The sequence below is a fragment of the Monocercomonoides exilis genome (assembly GCF_001643675.1).
Source record: "Monocercomonoides exilis strain PA203 chromosome Unknown scaffold64-419423, whole genome shotgun sequence".
Taxonomy (NCBI): Eukaryota; Preaxostyla; order Oxymonadida; family Polymastigidae; genus Monocercomonoides; species Monocercomonoides exilis.
In genome coordinates, this window is record NW_027150609.1 from 271993 (window position 1) to 291465 (window position 19473).

At 37.4% G+C, this 19473-nt stretch overlaps 8 protein-coding genes across 8 annotated transcripts; 4 read left to right on the top strand and 4 right to left on the bottom strand.

Annotated features, from left to right (window-relative positions):
• Positions 1-237: 237 nt before the first annotated feature.
• On the bottom strand, positions 238-5567 carry MONOS_12584 (uncharacterized protein). The gene is made up of 2 exons (XM_067865216.1): positions 5535-5567; positions 238-5383 (listed from the first exon to the last, which is right to left on the bottom strand). Exons 1-2 carry the CDS (start codon positions 5554-5556, stop codon positions 708-710), a joined length of 4698 nt encoding a protein of 1565 aa, XP_067719290.1. The 5' UTR covers positions 5557-5567; the 3' UTR covers positions 238-707.
• An 820-nt stretch (positions 5568-6387) lies between these two features.
• On the top strand, positions 6388-7847 carry MONOS_12585 (putative NADH-dependent butanol dehydrogenase; the record flags this gene model as incomplete). The annotated part of the gene is made up of 2 exons (XM_067865217.1): positions 6388-6420; positions 6483-7847. The coding sequence occupies 2 exons, from the start codon at positions 6388-6390 to the stop codon at positions 7626-7628; spliced, it is 1179 nt and encodes a 392-aa protein (XP_067719291.1). The 3' UTR covers positions 7629-7847.
• A 269-nt stretch (positions 7848-8116) lies between these two features.
• Positions 8117-10064, top strand: MONOS_5711 (putative 60S ribosomal protein L4). The gene is made up of 2 exons (XM_067875884.1): positions 8117-8150; positions 8234-10064. Exon 2 carries the CDS (start codon positions 8237-8239, stop codon positions 9896-9898), a length of 1662 nt encoding a protein of 553 aa, XP_067719292.1. The 5' UTR covers positions 8117-8150; positions 8234-8236; the 3' UTR covers positions 9899-10064.
• On the bottom strand, positions 10028-13358 carry MONOS_5710 (putative Ubiquitin fusion degradation protein 1 B (Ufd1B); the record flags this gene model as incomplete). The annotated part of the gene is made up of 6 exons (XM_067875883.1): positions 10028-11723; positions 11905-12073; positions 12350-12779; positions 12835-12965; positions 13019-13176; positions 13232-13358. The coding sequence occupies 6 exons, from the start codon at positions 13356-13358 to the stop codon at positions 10651-10653; spliced, it is 2088 nt and encodes a 695-aa protein (XP_067719293.1). The 3' UTR covers positions 10028-10650.
• A 153-nt stretch (positions 13359-13511) lies between these two features.
• On the top strand, positions 13512-14481 carry MONOS_5708 (putative D-aminoacyl-tRNA deacylase). The gene is made up of 5 exons (XM_067875882.1): positions 13512-13644; positions 13717-13776; positions 13831-13912; positions 13981-14085; positions 14143-14481. The coding sequence occupies exons 1-5, from the start codon at positions 13525-13527 to the stop codon at positions 14394-14396; spliced, it is 621 nt and encodes a 206-aa protein (XP_067719294.1). The 5' UTR covers positions 13512-13524; the 3' UTR covers positions 14397-14481.
• A 645-nt stretch (positions 14482-15126) lies between these two features.
• On the bottom strand, positions 15127-16457 carry MONOS_5707 (vesicle-associated membrane protein 7C). Its single transcript, XM_067875881.1, has 5 exons — positions 15981-16457; positions 15854-15922; positions 15755-15785; positions 15598-15677; positions 15127-15526 (listed from the first exon to the last, which is right to left on the bottom strand). The coding sequence occupies exons 1-5, from the start codon at positions 16413-16415 to the stop codon at positions 15437-15439; spliced, it is 705 nt and encodes a 234-aa protein (XP_067719295.1). The 5' UTR covers positions 16416-16457; the 3' UTR covers positions 15127-15436.
• Positions 16415-18213, bottom strand: MONOS_5706 (putative transcription elongation factor). The gene is made up of 6 exons (XM_067875880.1): positions 18134-18213; positions 17978-18046; positions 17549-17885; positions 17371-17472; positions 17009-17250; positions 16415-16784 (listed from the first exon to the last, which is right to left on the bottom strand). The coding sequence occupies exons 1-6, from the start codon at positions 18206-18208 to the stop codon at positions 16644-16646; spliced, it is 966 nt and encodes a 321-aa protein (XP_067719296.1). The 5' UTR covers positions 18209-18213; the 3' UTR covers positions 16415-16643.
• Positions 18214-18229: 16 nt separating this feature from the next.
• Positions 18230-19341, top strand: MONOS_5705 (uncharacterized protein). Its single transcript, XM_067875879.1, has 3 exons — positions 18230-18530; positions 18582-18665; positions 18710-19341. The coding sequence occupies exons 1-3, from the start codon at positions 18273-18275 to the stop codon at positions 19073-19075; spliced, it is 708 nt and encodes a 235-aa protein (XP_067719297.1). The 5' UTR covers positions 18230-18272; the 3' UTR covers positions 19076-19341.
• The last annotated feature ends 132 nt before the right edge of the window (positions 19342-19473 follow it).

A 19473-nucleotide genomic window follows, 5' to 3' on the forward strand; every position in this document is an offset into this window, starting at 1 on the left:
AAATGAATAAAGAACTAAACATGAAAATTTGGTCATTTGAAAGGATTCTTCATTTTTTCTTGAATAATTGAAGAGTGAAATCATATCTTGAAACTATCTGTAAATAATATTAAAAAAATTACTTATATATTTGTTTGTTAATTGAAGGGTGGGGCGGAATGGAGACAAAGTATTTTAGCTTTTGGATAATAAATATTTATCTAAATTTTTATAAACTCTCACACACCGAAAAAAATCTTTTTTTTTTTTTTTTTTTTGTATTTTGATGAAAATTTTCAAACTCTAATGAAATGAAACAAACTTTGTGAAACAATGTTGATATTCAATCTCTCAAAACAAATGGCAAAAAAAGGATCCAAAAAATTCGTAAAAAAATTGGTATTATTACAAAAATATATGAGTTATTGAATATTCCGCGAATTTCTTAAAAGAATGGTATTTATCATATCATACACAATTCTGATTTCCAAAACAATTTTAAAAAATCATTAAAAAGTGATATTTTTAGGGAAAAGACAAAAAACCAATGGGCATGTTGAGAAAAGCATTCACATTAACAAATCAGAAGATCAAAGCGAAGTTCAAAAAGTTTTTAAAAGCTCAAATTCTAGTAAAAAAAATCCAATTTGACCTCTTCAAGCATTCAATCCATGCGTATTTCTCAGTCCTCAGCAGGTGAAATGTAATAACACTCTTATTCAAATGTTTTATTGCCCAATATTTTCAAGTTGAGTTTTTATTCTGTCCAATCGAGCATTCAATTCTTCAATTTGAGTGTTGACAACATCGCATTCATCATAATTCTCTTCTTCCATTAATTTGTTGAGTAACTCTTCCTTTTCTGCAATTGATGCCTCAATCTTGGCCTGCTCACCTTCCAGACGCACTTTTCTTGTTTCGTCATCTTCTGCCACTTCCTCTTTTCCTTGTTCATCATTTCCGGTTCTTTCGCATTCATCTTTCTTTTCTTCTTCATCTTTGTTTTCCTTCTCTTTGCTTGCTTCAATTGTTCCTGCTTCTTTCGCAATCTCTTCTTCTCTATGAGCAGCACTAGGACTAGAAACATTCTGTTCTTCGACTTCTCCCTCTTGCTCCTCTTCTGTTTCCTCATCCCACTCGTCCTCTTCCTCTTCGCTTGCAGAAGAAGAAGATCCTACAGTTGAAGCACCTGCAGAAGAAGAAGATAACGAAGTCATCGAAGATGCCAATGTTGATGAAGCAGAAGATGCCAGAACAGATTGAGATGCTGACGTGGCAAAAGCTGAAGATGAAGCAGTTGCAGAAGCAGAAGCAGAAGCCACATCAAGAGAATGAGTTGAATTGGAGTGAGATGAAATAGAGGGGGAGTTTTGCATACCGGGTGGTGGTGAAGTCGACGGCGATGCTATCTGAAGGCGAGAAACTGACGCTGTCTGCTTTGCAGCAGAAGCAGCTGCTCCTTCTGCACTGAATGGATTCGGCGTAAGTGGCTTCTCTTCCATTCCAAGCTGCGCTCTTTCCTGGTTCTGCCGTTTCTCTCTGACAATCAGCTTCGTATAGTTCTTCTCCGCTTTCTCCTTCTCCGCTTTCTCTTTCCTCAACCTTTCCTCCTTCTCTTCCTTCTCGCCCTGTGCCAGCTCCCACGCAATCATCTTCTTCAGTGCGAGCCATGGGATGCTGCTGCTTCCATCACTGCTGCCTTCTCCGTTTGGAAGCGCAAAAGCGAGTGAAGATGGCATTGAAGATGTGGCAGACACAGACGCTGCTGCAAACGCAGACAGCTTCGGCCGCTCAGAAGTGTACAAGCTGCTTGTGCTGTCTTCGTCGTCGTCTCTCTCTCTGCTCTTGCTTTCATCGTCGAGGTTGGCTGCAGATGGAGAACGCGAGTGTAAAGCAGAGGAAGATAAAGAAGACGAGCGGGAATGAGATGCCCCGCTAAGTGATAGAGCTGATGATGATGACGATGATGATGATGCAGATGATGAAGCAATGTGCTTATGACTCGCATTCCACAGCGCCATTTCTCGATATTCTTCTTCGTCGTCTTCTTCTGCTTCTTCCTCAAAGCACTCCATCTCTTCGCTCTTCTTCACATCTCGCAAAATCTGCTGCTCTTTTGTGAGTTCGACAGTCTGCTCTGTTTGTTCGTCTTCAGCGCTTTCCTTTTCTTTCTGTGCTTCTTCTTCTTCTTCTTCTTCGGCATTTGCTGCTTTCTCCTCTTTGATTGTTTCTTTGTCTTGTTCTTCGTTTTCTTCATTAATTTTTCCTTCATCAGTCATTTCTTCCTCTTTTTTCTCTTCTTCCTCTTTTTCTGCCGGTGCTTCATTTGGTTCTTCATTCACTTCTTCTGCTGCTTCCTTCTTTTCTGCCTCTTTCTTTTCTTTTTCTTCCTTTGCTTTTATTCTCTCTCTCAATTTTCTCTCTTCCTCTTCCTCGTCTATCCCAAACAGATTCACCAGCCTTTTCCTCTCGCTCTCGTATATCCCCTTCATCAGCTCTATTCTCTTTGAAATGCGCCTCCTCTGCTCCTCAAAGTGCTTCACATCTCCTTCTACTGTGTTGGCAAGCACTTGGAACGCTGGCGACGTGTGGAATAAGTCGTCTTCCACTCCAAACTCTTTTAACTCCTTTTCTTCTTTCTCTTTCTCTTTCTCTTCCTGATCGTCATCGCCATTAGCCTTCTTTCTCATCTCCTCTTCCTTTTTCTGTGCATCTGCGCTGACTCTTTTCTTCCCTTCCATTCTTTCCTCTGCCTCCACCCTCTCCTTCTCCTTCCTCCTCTTCCTCCTCAGCGCGCTCTTCATCGCCTCGCTCGCATACTCCAGCAGCATCTTGTGCGCCTTCGCCCGCGCCTGCCTCTTCCTCGCCGTCTGCCTCGTCGTCTGCAGCAGCGATGCCTGCACAGCCACTTTCTTCAGCGATGCTAGGATCCTCTGCACAACAGGCTCGTTCATCGACTGCTTCAGTCCATAGATCTCCCCCGCAATGCGCATCACCTGCGCCTCCATGTCCTTCGCCCGGTCGTCCAGCTCCTTCGCCAGCACCTCCTTCTCCTCCACCTCCTGCTTCAGCTCTTTGATCTGGTCAGAGATCTTCTTCGCCGCCTTGAAGTTGTGTGCTGCTGCTGCCGTCTTCTTCTCCACCTCCATCGACACCAGCCGCTCTTCCTGGATGTTGTGAACCGTCTGCCGCAGCTGCATGCTCTGCTCGCGGCACTTGTTCTGCTCTGCCTCCAGCTCGTCCCTCTCCTTCTCGATCGCCGCCACATGCTTCTGCTGGTGCTTCACCTCGTCCTCTCGTTCCTCTTCTTCCGTGCTCGCTCGCAGCAGGTCGCGGAAAAGCTGCTGTGTTTCGCGTGTTTCGGTTGCAATGCGCGTTCTTTCTGCTGACAAAACAAACGACTCTGCTTCTACAACAGCCAGCACCACTCGCTCATACGTCCCTTTCGCTGCCTCTTCTGACTCCGACGCTTCCATCAGCATCACTCCGTTCTCTGCCCGTGCACGCATCGTCCGACACAGCCTCAGCTGTTGTGCAGCCCTCTTCTGGTTCTCAGTGACTGACGTGAGTTCTGTCAGATGTCTCCTCTCTGCCTCTGCCACGCGCCGGTCAATCGCGTCTGTCTGCTTGTCGATGCTGCCGATGGACTCCTTCAGCCGCGCGATGGCCTTCAGATGCTCTTCCATCTCGTCGACCATCTCTTTCCGGCTGTTCAGCAGCTGCGCCTTCTCCTCTGCGGCTGACCCGGCCTCGCGATCGATCTTCTCTCGCACGGCATCCACACGCACATCTGCCACTGCTGTCTCCAGCGCTGCCTCGTCCTCTTTCTTTTCGCTCTGCGCGAGTTCTCCTTTCATCGCCTGCAGCTCTTTGCTGCTGTCAATCACTTCCTCTGCTCCTCCTCCGAACCCTCTTCCATCGGCAGTCAGGGCAGACGAAGATGAAGAAGAGCTCATTCCCTTTTTCTTCTTGTCAAGCGATCGCGACAGCCGAATCCGCATTGTGTCCAGCCTCGTCTGTGCAGTGTCGCGTGCTTCCTGTTCGTCAGTCAGCAGTTTTGACTGCTCCAGGAACATGTTCTGCAAGTTCTGTGCCAGCTCGCTTTTCCTGCCTTGTATCTCCTTCTCCTTCTCCTCCAGCGCCTCTATCTGCACTCTTAGCTCCTCTGCCCGGTCGAAGTCTTCTTCTTCTCCGGCCTTTGTTTGCTCTTCCTCCAGCGCCCCGATCTGCTGCCTCAGGCGCGCAAGCATTGCGTCTCCGCTTTCCTCCATCTGACTGTAGAGAACATTCTCCTTCTCGCCCAGCTTCTGCCGGCGCTCGTGGATCGTCTTCAGCGAGTTTCCGACTTCTTCGACTGCGCCGCGGCAAAGAGAGATGGTGGAGTTGACTGGAACAGGAGGTGGGAGCACGGTGATTGGCTGTGGAGGGATTGGGGGTTGGGTGTGGTGTGGCTGTGATGCAGAAAGAGAAGAGGGAACAACAGATGGTGAACTTGTTCTGGATGAAGGAGATAAATCAGATTGAGATAGTGCTGATGAAGAAGCTGAGGCTGATGAAGCACCTCGAGTTTCAACCGCGCTCACTGATGGAGGTGCTTGAGTGGGTTGAGGTTGAGTTTGTGGTTGAGAAGGACGTGAAGTGTAATCTCTTGGCAGTGATGGAGATAAAGATTTTGATGAAGGGGAATTGCTGGGAGAAGTAGAAGAAGATGCATTAGGAGGGAAATGTGATATACGAGGATCTGCATGCTCAGATGATTGCTTTACAGGCTTGGGCCTAACTGAAATTGGGCTTTGTTCGGGTAAAGATGAGACTTCGGTCTTTGATAAAGACGATTGAAGTGGAGATATTTCAGGAAGAGAAGATTGTGATCGTATTGTTGAAGAAGGAGTTTGGATTGCAGATGATAATGGAGTGTGTTGATGCGCTAATTGTGAATGTTGTTGCCTGTTTTGTTCTACACTTTGAGGTGTTGACGATAGCTTTTGATTATCTCTCATATCATCAAGAATAGTTAATTGTTGTTTATGTTCTTGAACAGCAGTAGCAGGCGAAGCAGTTTGTGGTGAAATTGTGTGAGTAGTTTTGTCTTGCACTTCTTCTTGTCTCAATGAAGTGTTTTGAGATGGTGGTGAAGACGAATCTCGAATATTTGTCTGAGAAGTTGATAATTTTGAAGGCGACGCTTGCAATGCTGTTGGACTAATTGCATCTGAGCGCTGACTAGGAGATGAAGAAATTGGATCTTCCTCTCTGTTTGCGCCTGGTCGAAATCTTGGAGCATTTCGCCTTCGAACGCTTGCCCCTGGAAGCGAAGCAACTGAAGGAGACTTTGCTTTTGGTGTAACAAGACGCCTAACAACAGGGCTAGGTTTTAGTGGGGGGTGTTGTTCTTCGGGATCGTCTGAAGGAATATTCAACAAGAATCATAAAAATTATTTTTGAAAAAATTCGTTGAGAGTGTTCATGTTTAAAAAATTGCATTTTAATGTTAAACGTGCAATAACATTCAAATGCATCAAATGCATATTTTACAAAAGCGCACTGGAGCACACCTATAAAATCAAAGGCACTCATAAATATTAATTAAAGAATAGATCATATAAAATATTTTTTAATGAAAAATCAACAAATAAATTTTGTTGATGGAAAAATATAAATGTTAAGAAAGTTATAACAAATTTCGAAAAATTTGAAATTTACTGCAGCATATTATGAATTTTGTGAATTATTTTTTTTGAGTCATTTTTGAATAGCAATTGTTTTCACAACTGAATCAATGAATGTTTAGAGTGCAAAGCATTTTCATTATCTAATTCTATTTTTATGCTATGCTCAGTCTGAAGAAATCAATCAATTTTGTTATCACAAATTATTTCTATTTAATTTTAATTTTTGATTAGAACTCTTTCGTTTATTCATCTTGTTTTTCATTAAAAGGAAAAAATATCTGAACTTTCTCAAATGAATTTGATTAAAAAAGCTCAAAAAGTTTTCTTTCATGTTTTTTTGAAAAGTCATCAAGTTCACTTATCTCATAATAAAAAAATATTGATCAACAATCAATAATACTTTTCAGCTCGGATTGTTCTTATCAATCATATCAAAAAATCGATTATTCCGTGACTGAAACACAATTTTGAAATCTTATGAAATTGTAATAAATGAGATTTTTATTGAATTCACCTTTCAATTATTATAATTCAGCTTTTTTTCATGCCAACAATCAGTCGAAATTTAGACTTCAATGAACCACAAAATATCCAAAAAATGTTGGAAAATCCATTCGGATTTACGTTTTTGCGATTCTTCATATATCTTACTGCGTATTTGTCTCGAAAAAGCATATAATACTTATTGAATGCCGAATTAATAATAAAGGGTGAATAAAATTTTCCTTATACATAAATGTCAACAATATCCTTCCACAACCCAACAAAGGTTTAATTTTTGATTTTGTTCATTGTGTTTTGATTTATGTATGTTGAAAATATAATTTTTAGTATCTTTTAGGCCCATCAAGCATTGAGCAGCTCGGTGGTGAAATTAAGAAATGCGGATTCAAAAAGGTTTTGATTGTATTAGGAGGAGGTTCCGCTAAAACAAATGGAGTGTATGATCGCGTAAAGAAAACACTTAGCGAAAATGGAATTGAAAGCGAAGAATTGTGGGGTGTTCAGCCAAATCCACTCATTTCTAAAGTCAGAGAAGGAGTAGCAATGTGCAAAGACCCTTCAAAGCATATTGAAGCTGTTCTTGCTGTTGGAGGAGGAAGCACAATTGATAGCTGCAAAGCAATTTGCGCTGGAACAAAAATGGAAAAAGATGTCTGGGAATGTTACATTGGAAAATCTCCACGTCCAGAGGTTTCCCTTCCATTATTCACTGTATTGACAATCTCAGCAACTGCATCCGAATTTAATGGAGGTTCAGTCATTTCCAACCCAGAAGAACATGCAAAATTGCCATTCTATTTTTATTTCCCAATTGCAAGCGCAATTGATCCAACTGTTCAATTCCATTTGCCTTGGCGCCAAGTGATGTGCGGAGCTGTTGATTCAATGTCTCATCTTATGGAAACTTATTTCTCCCGTGATGCATCCAACTACACAACACGTCAAATTAATCTTGCTATTCAAAGATCAATAATCAAGTCCATGGAGAGAATCAAGGCAAATAAGGAAGATTTGGAAGCTCGCACTAACTTCTGTTGGGCTGTTTCTTTGGCTTTGAATACTTTGCCAGAATTTGGATTGTCTGGAGATTGGAATGTGCATTACATTGAGCATTCTATTTCTGCTTTCAACGACAAAATTGCACACGGAGAAGGATTAGCTGTTGTGTCTCTTTCATACTATCCATACATTTATGCAAAGGGAATATGTCCGGAGCAGTTTGAGGAATGGGCAGAAACTGTTTATGGAACGAAAGATGTCAAAGCTGCCTTTGCCAAAATGAGAGAGTTATATACTTTCTGGGAGACTCCAAAGACGCTGCAAGACCTCAAGCTTGTTCCTGAAAACATTGACGCGATTGTAAAGATTGAACAGGATCAGCAAAAAGTTGGAGTGAAGTCTGATCTTTTCCCTCTGAAAGAAGAAGATACAAGAAAGATTTTGCAAATTGCAGCTGGTGTTGCAACATTATAAGGGTCATTTAACATTGTTCTTTTGAAGATTGTTAAACATTTCTTGAAAGAGCGACTTTTTGTTCCTGTAAATGTTCACAAAATTGTAACTTATTTATTTTCGATTTTAATTAATTCTCATAATTTTTACCATACTTTCTTTGGAAAAACATACACATAGTTTTGATAATTGTGTTATTTTTTAATTTTCAACGATAAAAATGAATGCTCAACAAATAAATAAAGAAGTATTTGACAGATGAGAAAAAAACAAACATTTTTTTAAATTTTCATAAAATATTATGCATTTGATATGAAAAAAGTTCTCATGAAATATTTCAATAAACTTTATCATGAAACATATTTAATGGAACAATTTATCATTTTTTGTTCATCAAACTACTAACCTGTTTGTTCTTTTCAAAAAAAAATCATATTTATTCCACAAACGAATTTTGTAAACCATAATTGTTTATTGAGATGATGCCAAATATGGTAAAAAAGCCAAAAAGGGAATTTCCAATTACATCAAAATCCAAGAACAGTATGATGAGCCTTTAGTAATTGTTGTAAACGTTATGTCTCATTAATATTTTATATAATGTACCTATTTTTGTATTTTTGAAGAATATGTCTCTTTGCTCTGTTTATAACAAAAACGCAAAAGTTATTAAGAACATTCACGTTCCATCAGTGATTCGCTACAGTCCAATCCGTCCTGATGTTGTCAACTTTGTGCACACAAACATCACAAAGAACAGCAGACAGCCATATGGCCGTTACAACAAAGCTGGACATCAACATTCAGCTGAATCATGGGGTACAGGAAGAGCTGTGTCTCGTGTGCCACGTATTTCTGGCTCAGGAACTTCAAGAAACGGCCAGGGTGCGTTCGCCAACATGACTCGTGGTGGTCGCATGTTCTCTCCACTGAAAATCTGGAGAAGATGGCACAGAATGGTTAATGTGACCCAAAAGAGATACGCCATGTGCTCTGCCATCGCTGCATCAGCAGTTCCATCTCTGGTGATGGCCCATGGTCACAGAATCGAAAAAGTTCCTGAGATCCCATTGGTTGTCTCAAACGACATTGAGCGTATCAAGAAGACAAAAGAAGCTTTGAGAATCTTGTCCATGCTGCATGCTACAAACGATATCAAGAGATCAGCAGACTCAAGAAAGATCAGAGCTGGCCAAGGAAAGATGCGTAACCGTCGCTATGTCCAGAGAAAAGGTGTTTTGATTGTTCATGCAGGCAAACAAGGTTTGTCTCGTGCATGCAGAAACATCTCTGGTGTGAACTGCATCAACGTCTGCAGACTTAACCTCAAGGAAATGGCACCTGGTGGACATGTTGGTCGTTTTGTCATTTGGACTGAAGCAGCCTTCAGAAAATTGGACAAACTCTATGGAACTCGCCGTCGTGATGCCATGATGAAGAGAGGATATCGCCATCCCACTTCTCACATGGTCTTGACAGATCTGGACCGTATCATTCACTCTGGCTCTGTTCAGAGATATGTCCAGCCAAAGAAGCACCCACATCCTCGCATCCCAAGAAAGAGAGGAGAACTTCTTCTTGTGCGCAAAATCAGAAGAATGACAATTTTGAACAGCAAAGTTAAGCAAGCAAGAAAAGCACGTCTTGAGAAACTGCGCTCACTTGGCAAGCTTCCAGCAAAGAAGGTGAAGGGACCAGTGACAAAGAGAACCAATCTTGTTGATCCATGGGGAGTTCCACTGCGCAGAAAGGAGAGAAGAGTTGTCCTCAGAAAACTCAAGGCAGAAAAGAAGGCGAAGAAAGAGGCAGCCAAGAAAGCACGCTTGGACAGAATCCAGAAGGCAATTGCACGCGCAAAGGCAAAGAGAGAGGCAAATAAGAAGAAGATGGCAGAAGCAAAGAAACAGATGAAGGACAAGAAGGTCAAGCCAGTCTCAAAAGCCGAGAAACGCAAGGCAAAACAGGAAGAGAAGAAGAAGAAGATCGCCGAATTGGCAAAAGCAAAGGCTTTGAAAAAAGCAGCCACAACATCACAGAAATCAAAGAAAGCAAAGTCAGCAAAAAAGGCAAAAGCAGCCTCAAAAGCAAAGGACGCAAAGAAAGACGTCAAGAAAGTTGAGAAGAAACCAAAGACCACAACAAAGAAGGATGTCAAGAAGACCGAGAAAAAAGATGTGAAGAAGGATGCAAAGAAAGACACCAAGAAACCAGTTAACAAAGACGCCAAGAAGGATGTCAAGAAAGTCGAGAAGAAAGAAGCACCAAAAGCCAAAGCAACCCAAAAGAAGTAAATTTGCCTTTTTTTAAATTGCCTCTATGGCAAAACATTTGATTATTTTGATCAATTGTTTTGTTAATTGGCAAAAATATACATTTGTTCTTGCACTTTTGATGTTCAAGATGACATTGACCATTTCATCTTTTCGATAAGTGCAAATATTGATTGAATTTATGAAATGTTTTCTTTTGCCAAAAAGTGTGAAAAAAAAAAAGCGACATGAAAATAAAATATTGAGATTAAATGCAAAAAGCTTAATTCTGGTTTTAAAATTCAGCTGTGAATTTCTCTAAGACAAAATGTAGAGAGCTGAATTAAAAAGCATTTTCTATTTCTGAAAATGAAGCAAATAAAGAATAAATAAATAAAATATAAAATAAAATTAAAAAGGAATAATTCACAATCAAAATGAAACAAACGGAAAAAGATTTGTCCCAAATAATCATAAAAAGAAGTAATGTCTCAAAAAAAATAATTGACAATATGCTTTTTAATGAAAAAAGAATGGTGGATTTCGTAAGGGGCTGTTCCATTGAATCAAAGGAGAGGAGCAAATGAAAAATAAATATATTCTGCAATTGCAGATGTCATGCGAGGATAAGAACAAGCAGATGCTCTTCTTGTTTATAATGCCTATTGTTTCCAGTGTTTATTTCATAGTGACAGGCATAGGAAGTGTTCTCAAACTCTGAAGAAGAGAATGATAAAGAAAAAAAAACCAGATGCAAGATGAGATTTTAAAAGGCTTCAATGAAAGAAGGAAGATTATGAGTCTTTATCTGGAGGGATGTAGTACTCGAAGGTTGGGACGGAGGATTTGGAAGAGAGGCTGGAGGAAGACTTTGTTGTCGATTTGGCAGAGCTTGTTATGCTTCGTTGGGTTGATCTGACTGACGATGGAGACGCGGTTGCAGGCCTTGAAGAAGGATGAGGAGATGAAGGAGAAGAAGAAGGAGGAGAAAATGGTGGGTAAGAAGATGGAGGATAAGGTGATGGAGGATAAGATGATGGAGGATAAGGTGATGGAGGGTATGAAGATGGAGGGAAAGGTGGTTGATAAGGCGAGGAATAAGGCGGAGAATAAGGAGGATAAGAAGAAGACGGATAAGGTGGAGGGTTAGTAGATGAGGGATATGAAGATGAGGGATAAGAAGGAGGATAAGAAGGAGGATAAGAAGGAGGATAAGAGATTGGAGAAGAAGAAGGGAATGTTTGCAGAGAAGAGCTCTGATGAGAAAGTTGATGAGGCATCTGAGGAGAATGAAGACTTACGAGAGAAGAAGGACCATAGGGAGCAGCATATGTATGTTGCTGATGGGGCAAAGGAGGAAGACGAGAAGGTTGTGACGGAGGCAAAGAAAATGAATAATCAGAAGCAGAAACAGAAGCAGGAGCGGGATTATACTCAGAATAGGGCACAAATGAATCACCTGGCAGTGCAGACGGAGTTGGGGGCTTGTCAAAGGAGAGCGGAGAAAATGCATATTGAGGCTGAGCTGCAGTTCGTTGTGCGCTCTTGCTGGGTAGCACAGTGCGGGAGATGGTTGAAGCGCTGGGGTCTGCTTGCAGCGGGATAAATGCCTTGTATTGAAGGCTGCTGGCAGAAGGGCTGAATGCACTGGAGGGAGCGGGGGAATGTGGGGGAGTGCCTGTGAGTGAAGAAGAGCGGGTGAATGAGGCATTTGTCGAGGCTGCTGCGGTTTGTGGTCTCTTTTCTGGTGCTGGTGAAGAAGGCGCTGGCTTTTGTGGGCTGCTTGCTGGAGTCCTTTGAGGAGTCTTTGGCTTTGGCTGGGGAGGCGGCGGTGGCTTTTTGATGATGTTCTTTTCTTGCAAGAATTCTAGTCATGAACATTCACGAGCATGATCATATATAAGCATTTTATTAATATCATCATCATCATCATTTTATCATAAGTTCATATATCCAAATTCAAGCAGAAAATAAAAAAAAATCAAAGATAGGTTATAATGTTGAGCATAAACTGCGTTCATTCATAAAAAAACAAGCAATTGCCACACCAATTATCGACGACCGCAGGCCTTTGTCGAGCACAACGTGTTTTTCAACATCCTTTTCGGTGATGGCTTCGAAGGTGTCTGGCCAATGGCCGATCTCTCGCACAAAGAGCAGAAGCTCGTCGAGATCACACACACTTCCTCCGGGTGTGCAAACAGGCTCTCTCATAATCTGAGGGTGGTGGGGTTATTAGTGGGGCATTGTCACACAAGTTAAAAAAAGAAAGAAAGAAAGAAATTAATAAATAAATAAATACATAAATACATAAATAAGAAAATGAAAATGAATAAATTGGATGAACATTCAAATTTTTGAAATTAGAACAGAGAGAAAGATGGAAAGGAGTTTATTTAATCAGACAATTTTTCATATAAATGTAGCATAAAATATATCAAGAAATAATTAATAAAAAAACATTATTGGTTCCAGGGAAAAAAAATATCAAACCTTACGAGAAATGCTGCATAAAAAGCCTAAATCGTCCATTTCTTGAAGTATAGAAATGTCGTTAACTTCTGGTATAACTTTTAATCTTACGTGATTATTGTTTATAGGCTTTTCTTGATGAACTGGTGCAGAAAAAGAACTTGAAGAAGCAGTTTTGTATTTATTGAGAAGTCTCTCGGAAGAATTTGGAGCTTCCTCTACTTTGTCTTCGTAGACGTCGTCACCCTTAAGTTCTTTTGCATTTTTAGACATCAAATCACTTCCACCTTGATCAATTATTGTGATTTTTATGTTCTCAACATCATCAATAATTACTGCTGACTGTGGTTGCGTTTCGACAATAAAAAATAGAATAATCTCATCTTTTATGCATAATGGAATTGTGCTGTACTCTGCCAGCGCATAAAAGTTTTTAAGGGCTTGCTTTATGCTTCAGAAAAAGAAGCAGATGTAAAACACTTTTAAAAAAAAGACTTCTTTCAAACTCAGTTTCTGAAAATGTCATGTTTTGGTTTGTTTTTTCGGCAGGGGAAAAGGTTAAAGAATTTGCCTTTGGGATGTGCTTGGCTGTTATCTTCACTATTGACTGTTCTGACAGCGAAAGATAGTTCATCATCTGTACAAATTCATTTAAAATGTGAATTTTCAAGTTTCCAAAAGATTTCATACCCAAAATGGAAGGTAAACTTCGTTAGGCTTCGCAGCAAGTCCGAGACATCCAGAGTAAACTGATTGCTTAGTCTCACAATTCTGGATTTCAAAAGATATTGTTTTGTCGTATACGAAAGGCAATAACAAATTTAATTCATCGTTTGAAGGAAGATAAACTGTTGATAAATCAAATATATATTCAAATTTATTTCTAAATATTGATCAATATACTGCTTCCAGTTTGTTCGTTTTCATGTAAATCTACACAGGCAAAAGAAACGGCTGAATAATATCTTTCAAATTTGTCGTTATCACTTCCTTCCTGAGCTTCATCATGGGATGAACTGTTTAAGTCCATCGATTTAGAAAAAATTATGAAAAAGGAAATTATTATATAAAACACAAAAGAAATCTCTGTCAAAAACTTGAGAAAAAAATTAAATATTAGAATAATTCGAATTAATAAAGAAATGAACAATTACTTGATCGCAAAAAAAAAATAACGCCCAATATATTTTTTGAAAATGAGGTTGATCGTTCAAAAAGTTTCTCATGCATCTGTTCAAGTGGCTGATAAAATCGTTGGTTCGATCGGCAAAGGTGTAATGGTTTTGGTTGGAATTGCAGATGATGATGATGAAAAGGTTGGAAAGGAAAAATTATGAATTATATTCATTTATTTATAAGCGAATATGTTTTTAAACACAAAACATAAGGATGCGGAATACGTTTGCAAAAAGTTGCTTAAACTTAGGATTTTTGAAGACGAAGGAGCTGTTTGTTTTGAAATTTCATAAATTTTACCATTTTTTAAAAATATTTTTTCAAAGTTTTGGAAGAAATCAGTTGTTGAAATTGATGGAGAAATTCTTCTTGTATCTCAATTTACACTTTTTGCAAATTTATCGAAACGTATGTGTTTCGGATTTTTTTTCAAATAAAATTCTTATCTATCTCTTTCTAAATGAATGATTGTAAAGCAAAACCAGATTTTCACCACGCAATGGTCGCAGAGAAATCTAGACCATTTTTCAACGCTTTTGTAGATAAAGTTAGAGCGTCATATAAATCTGACAAAGTTCAAAGTTTGACAGTAATATTTGTTTAATTTAATTTTAATAACAAACTGTTTTTCCGTATAGCTGGAGAATTTGGGGCTTTTATGGAAGTTTCCTTAACAAATATTGGACCAATTACCATTATCATAGATTCAAAAGAAAAAAGTGGAAGCAGCAAGGCACAACCGTCTCCTCTTCCTTCTCCTGTGGCATCTGTCTGTGGGTCTCAACTTTTGAATAATAAAAAAGCTAGCGATGTTTCTTCAAACAAAAAAGATGAAACGGAAAAACCTTCATCATCTTCAACTCCTTCTGATGATGCAAAGAAAATGGATTAAATTGGAATTTATTAGATGATATTTCCATTTGATGATTATTTTCATTTTTTGAACATTGAAATAACAAAGGTGTATTTTACAATGAGATTTTGTTTCATTTTGAAAAATGCTTCAATTGATGCAAATATGCATTCAAAAAGTCACTTTTATTTTCAAAGTGAAGATTTTTGGGTATGATTTCTGTAAGATTGAAATAGATTAGCATTGGATGTCAAATCCAGTCTTTGTTCTTCCTGAATTCGAAATACAATGTTAATTTTGTGTTCCATCAGAAAATCCTTTTTGAAAATTCATTTGACAAAGGTTCAATTGTGTGAAAGTGGAGAATAAAATATTTTGATACAAGTATCTTCAAACAAAAAATGAGTTAAAGACGAAGATGATTTCAAATGAAATTGAAGAACTTTGGATGGCGATGCATTAACAATGTGAAAGAAGAGTATGTATTTGATTCGTATAAATAATGATTCTCTTGATTGGATGAAACGCTTCATCATTGCGATCCTCTCAAACTGAGATTCATAATCCATTGAGAAGCATACAATAATTGAAGGAATGAGAAAAATAGCTTCTCTGAAAGGTGAAGAAGAGTGATAAAATGGAAAACGAGTAGAAGAAGGGGTAATGTGAATGAAAATTAAAGTGTCATTCATCTTTCATAAGAAAAAAGAAAAATTCTTTATGTTATCCTTAATCTTTTTGAGAGCTGTAAAAAAATAAAACAAAGATAATAAATGGAGCTTTGAAACTTTCAATGATAATGAAGTGACAAAATATAATTAAAAAACGTAAAACACAAATACAACTTATTAAATTACTTTTTTTTTCAGAGATTTACAAATAAGACAAATGAAAGAAATAATAACCATGTAAATTGTTGTTGAATGAAAATCTCATAAATTTCAATCAGAACTTTTCCCGCTTTTTAATGCGCGCATTCTCTTAAAATGTAATGAAAAAGTGTTTCAATACAGCTCACTAAATTCCATGATAATAACTTCATTTTCAATTTCTCGTGTTGAGCCACTTCGAAGTGTATATCATTTATTTTTTGACGTAGTTGTAAGAACTACAATCAAAACAATTACAACAATTAAAATTAGTACAATGACAATTCCTATGATTATCAGCTAATGAAGGAAAATTCATTTTAAATATTTAATAGTTAAAAAGGCAGTTGTCAATTAATCGAGCCTAATACCTTGATCCATTTACTTCTCATTGTTGATTTTATGCCTTTTGACTTTTTCGCAAAATCAGATGCTGAGCCAGCCAAATCATCTGAAATTATTATTTTGAGTATAAATGAATGAAAGAAAAATTAATTCGAGAACTTTACTCTTTGAAATTTTTCATACTTGATTTTTCTTCAAGAGACTCTAACTTTTCCTATTCATTCAAATGAAATAGTTTATAAAAAGCTTGTTTAAATCAAAATTATAATATTATCATGTTACCTGTCTATCAAGTATTTTTAAAACATTTTCATCCATCTTTTGTTTTGTTTCTTCAACTTGTCTCGTAACCTAACAAAATATATATATTTTTAAAAACGCTTGAAAGTCAAAGCTCCACAAATTAAACCTTCATCATCCTGTCTGCTGATCCATCGCAATATGCAACAGCCATTTCTTCAAGAAGTGGCTGCCCTTCTCTCATTAATCCATTTTTCGCTAATCCCCGTATGGCTATGGGATTAAATCGAGATGCAAAAGTCTTTTTCATCTCTGTAAAAAGTGATGTTGCAAGTTGAGCTGGAAACTGCCTGTCTGTCACAGCGAAATACAAGAAAACGTCATCCCTCGAGTAATATATTACCATTGAAGAGTCATCATCCGTTATCATATAACTTTTATTTCTGACAAATGCATCGTTTGCAACAAGTTGTTCAATCGTTTCCAAATGAAGAGAACCTTGTTTTGCTGGAATTCGAATATGATGATAACAAAGTATGACCCTTTGAGCGGGAAATTCATTAAAACGTCCGACTACCAAAGATTGAAGATGATTTGATGCCATACAAAAGATTTATGAAGTGTTTTGCGAAATGAAAATCTTTATAATGGTCTGTCCCTTCACTCATAAATATAAAATAACAAATAAAAATTGACATGGTTCAATAAAAAAGAATACGAATATACGAAAAAACATAAAAGGACAGAACATGAGAAATGAGTCAATAACTTTTAAATACATAAATTCTTAAAATCCAGTTTAAACGCATTACAATTTAAATGTGGTATTCTGTCAACATCTCCATTTTTTCCCGCATTCTAAGCATGTTACAAATACGGTCATAGGTTCATCAGATGACCTTGTCTGCTTTTGGTAGAAGGTGCACCTCCATTTCTTGCATCTGGAACATTGAAATTCAGCTGTTTCCGCTCCCTGAGAGTAATGTTGTGAAAAAGTTAGTGGGAACAATTAAAAAAAGTTGAAATAAAAGAATATATTTCAGAATGAAATGTAAATTTCCATAGGACATTCATATATATATGTATGTATATTCAAAAAAAAATCGAGATAATAATCTCAAGTTTCAATTTCGAATTTATTAATACACTTTTTCATTTTCCTCCGACAAATTTTCTCCACACACAAAATAAACACACCTCAATCAACCCGACCATTGCGTCCTTTTCCGCCTCCTTCAGCCACTTCTCTCTCTCTTTCTTGAGCGACTCTGGTGCCAACTCCAAGTGTGTCATCTTTCCGAAGTCTTGTGGAGACATTAGCCCTTCAATAAGATCCAGTGTTGTTTGCGGGGTGCGCTCCAGGTGGAGCACAAGGTTTGTGTAGCGCGAGCGATATTCCCCGGTTCGCAGCGTGGGGTCATTGCTCGCAATGAACATGGCTGAAAAATAGCAATTATTCGGATTAAAATATCACATTATTTAAATTAGAAATAAAATTTCAAGTTTTTTTTGTGAGAAAAAATAAAAGAAGGATTTCATCACAAGCTCTGAATCAATACCTTCTTCAATTTCATCAGCGATGTTTGTAAGCAGGTCCATTGGCTGTGAAGTATGTTTTGCCATTCGTTCAGCAAACCGTTTGACAGCATTCATTCTGTACTCTATAAATTTCACATGGTGCAAAACAATAAATATTTTAAAAAAAAAATGAATAATGTTTAAATAATGAATATTTACCATTTCTGGTTATTGGTGTTTGATGCATGTCAGATGGAGTAGTTGATGTTGAAGGGAAAATTAGGCCTGGGGAAGGTGTTTGAGATGGAGTTACGTGTGTTGGAGAATGTAAAACAGTCGGAGAAGATCCAATAGGTTGCGTCTGCGCAACAGATGTAGAAGAAGGCTTACTGCTTCCTTGATTCTGTGTTTTCACAACAGATTGTTTAAGTGTAGCCTTTTTTGCTTGTTCTAATTGATATGCTTTCCATTTTGCAAACACTATTTCTCCCTGCTCTTTAATTTGCGCGTTTTGATGTCTTGATAATGTTCTCAAATAAAGGCCAAATTTTGATTCCTGAATTGTTGAATAAAAAATTGGTTTATTTCAAGAAGATTATTTAAATATGTTAGAATTTCTTTTTTTTGAATTATAAAGAAGTGTAAAACTTTCAAATTTTCTGCACTTGTATTACATGTTTCTAATTTCTTTAGTATTGATAATGCTTGAGGAATATTCTGTTAAATAGCGAAATAAGAAAGCATTATTCAAAATTGTTCAAATAAAGCCAATAATCTCAATAATCCTCATGAAAACTCGCAAACAAGTGATTTTTCGCTCAAAGAATCTTCAAGTTCTTGCTTATACCTGAGTAACTCTTCGAGGGTCAGAGAATTCATTTAATGATCAAGTATCCTTTTATAAGATTTATGATTAATAATAAATATTGTTAATATAATTTTTATGACTGAGACAGACACTGGATTTCTTCTTAAACTGACATGTGAAGTGAAAAATGAATTAGAGGCAATGGGAAAAAAGAAAGGTGGAAAAGTCGGAGCTGATTGGATTAGAATGTCTCATTCTCAAGCGAATTATGTTCCGTTTTCTGTTATAACCAATATATGTGCAGAAATGTTCGGTGCAAAAAATCTTGAAGAAGGTAGAAATTGGATGGCATACGTTCTAGATCACAGTGTACTTGTTCAACCTGCAAAAGAGGTTTGAACACATTTTTCTTTCATTAGATTGTATTGTTTATTTTTTGAAAAGGAAAAACCATTAACAGTTCAAGAAAAAGCGGAGATAAAAGCTGCCAACAGGGAATATGCACGCATGGTGGGAAACATTGGAATGGTAAGCAATTTTTTCTTTCTCATAAATGTTAACATTTTTAAAAGTCTCCATATGAAGATGATGAACCTAATAAATCTTTTATTAGAGAATTATCTGACACTATATTTTTTTTATGGAAAATTGTTGGACCTATTTTATCTGTGATTGCAGTTTTTCTTGCGGTGTTTTGGGTTCTTTACAATACTCACAGATACTCAAAGAAAGAACAAGTTACTTATTCGACAATAGCTGCATTTATTGCAGCATTTGCAGAAATTGGACTAGCAGTGATTCGTTGTGGAAGGAAGAAACGAATTGAAGAAAGAAAAGAAAGAAAGAAAAAGGCCAAACAAATTATCATGAGTAAGGATGTTGTTTCAACAAAATTGTCTGAAAAGGATATGAAAACGGGGAAATTGAAAGATGAGTGATAAAGAGAATTGAGTATTTAACATTTCATTATTCTTATTGTTTGATGTGTTAGATTTAGATGAAAACAATTAAGATTTTTGAGTAACTTAGAAAAAGTGATCAGAATAAAATAATAGAATGAGAATTGTGGATTTCCAGATTCTTTTTTTAATAATTATTAAATTGTATTCAGTATGACTTCTGAAAAATCAATGAGTAAAATCTTAACTTTTTCTCAAAAGAAAACATCGCGTTCATCTTCAACAATTTTCTCTATCTTTTCAAAGATTTGAAATTATGAAAAAATTCGATTCAGCTTTGTTTTGAAGAATCAAGAATTGATTTTTCAAAATGGAACAATAATCTTTTTCATTTATTGATTAAAGCATGTGAAGTCTATATTGTTTTCATCCATGTG

Coding starts and splice junctions, on each gene's coding strand:
- MONOS_12584 (XM_067865216.1), bottom strand. CDS start 5,556: ATGAGTGCCTTTGATTTTATAG. Junction 5,384..5,534: donor GAGTGCCTTTGATTTTATAG/GTGTGCTCCAGT, acceptor ATATTCCTTCAG/ACGATCCCGAAGAACAACAC.
- MONOS_5711 (XM_067875884.1), top strand. CDS start 8,237: ATGTCTCTTTGCTCTGTTTATAACAAAAACGCAAAAGTTATTAAGAAC.
- MONOS_5708 (XM_067875882.1), top strand. CDS start 13,525: ATGAGGTTGATCGTTCAAAAAGTTTCTCATGCATCTGTTCAAGTGGCT. Junction 13,913..13,980: donor TTTTGCAAATTTATCGAAAC/GTATGTGTTTCG, acceptor ATGATTGTAAAG/CAAAACCAGATTTTCACCAC. Junction 14,086..14,142: donor TAAATCTGACAAAGTTCAAA/GTTTGACAGTAA, acceptor TTTTCCGTATAG/CTGGAGAATTTGGGGCTTTT.
- MONOS_5707 (XM_067875881.1), bottom strand. CDS start 16,415: ATGGCATCAAATCATCTTCAATCTTTGGTAGTCGGACGTTTTAATGAA. Junction 15,923..15,980: donor CAGCAGACAGGATGATGAAG/GTTTAATTTGTG, acceptor ATATTTTGTTAG/GTTACGAGACAAGTTGAAGA. Junction 15,527..15,597: donor TGAGAAGTAAATGGATCAAG/GTATTAGGCTCG, acceptor TTCCTTCATTAG/CTGATAATCATAGGAATTGT.
- MONOS_5706 (XM_067875880.1), bottom strand. CDS start 18,208: ATGAATTCTCTGACCCTCGAAGAGTTACTCAGGTATAAGCAAGAACTT. Junction 17,886..17,977: donor CAAGTGCAGAAAATTTGAAA/GTTTTACACTTC, acceptor TCAACAATTCAG/GAATCAAAATTTGGCCTTTA. Junction 17,251..17,370: donor CGCTGATGAAATTGAAGAAG/GTATTGATTCAG, acceptor GCTATTTTTCAG/CCATGTTCATTGCGAGCAAT.
- MONOS_5705 (XM_067875879.1), top strand. CDS start 18,273: ATGACTGAGACAGACACTGGATTTCTTCTTAAACTGACATGTGAAGTG. Junction 18,531..18,581: donor TTGTTCAACCTGCAAAAGAG/GTTTGAACACAT, acceptor TTTTTTGAAAAG/GAAAAACCATTAACAGTTCA. Junction 18,666..18,709: donor TGGTGGGAAACATTGGAATG/GTAAGCAATTTT, acceptor CATTTTTAAAAG/TCTCCATATGAAGATGATGA.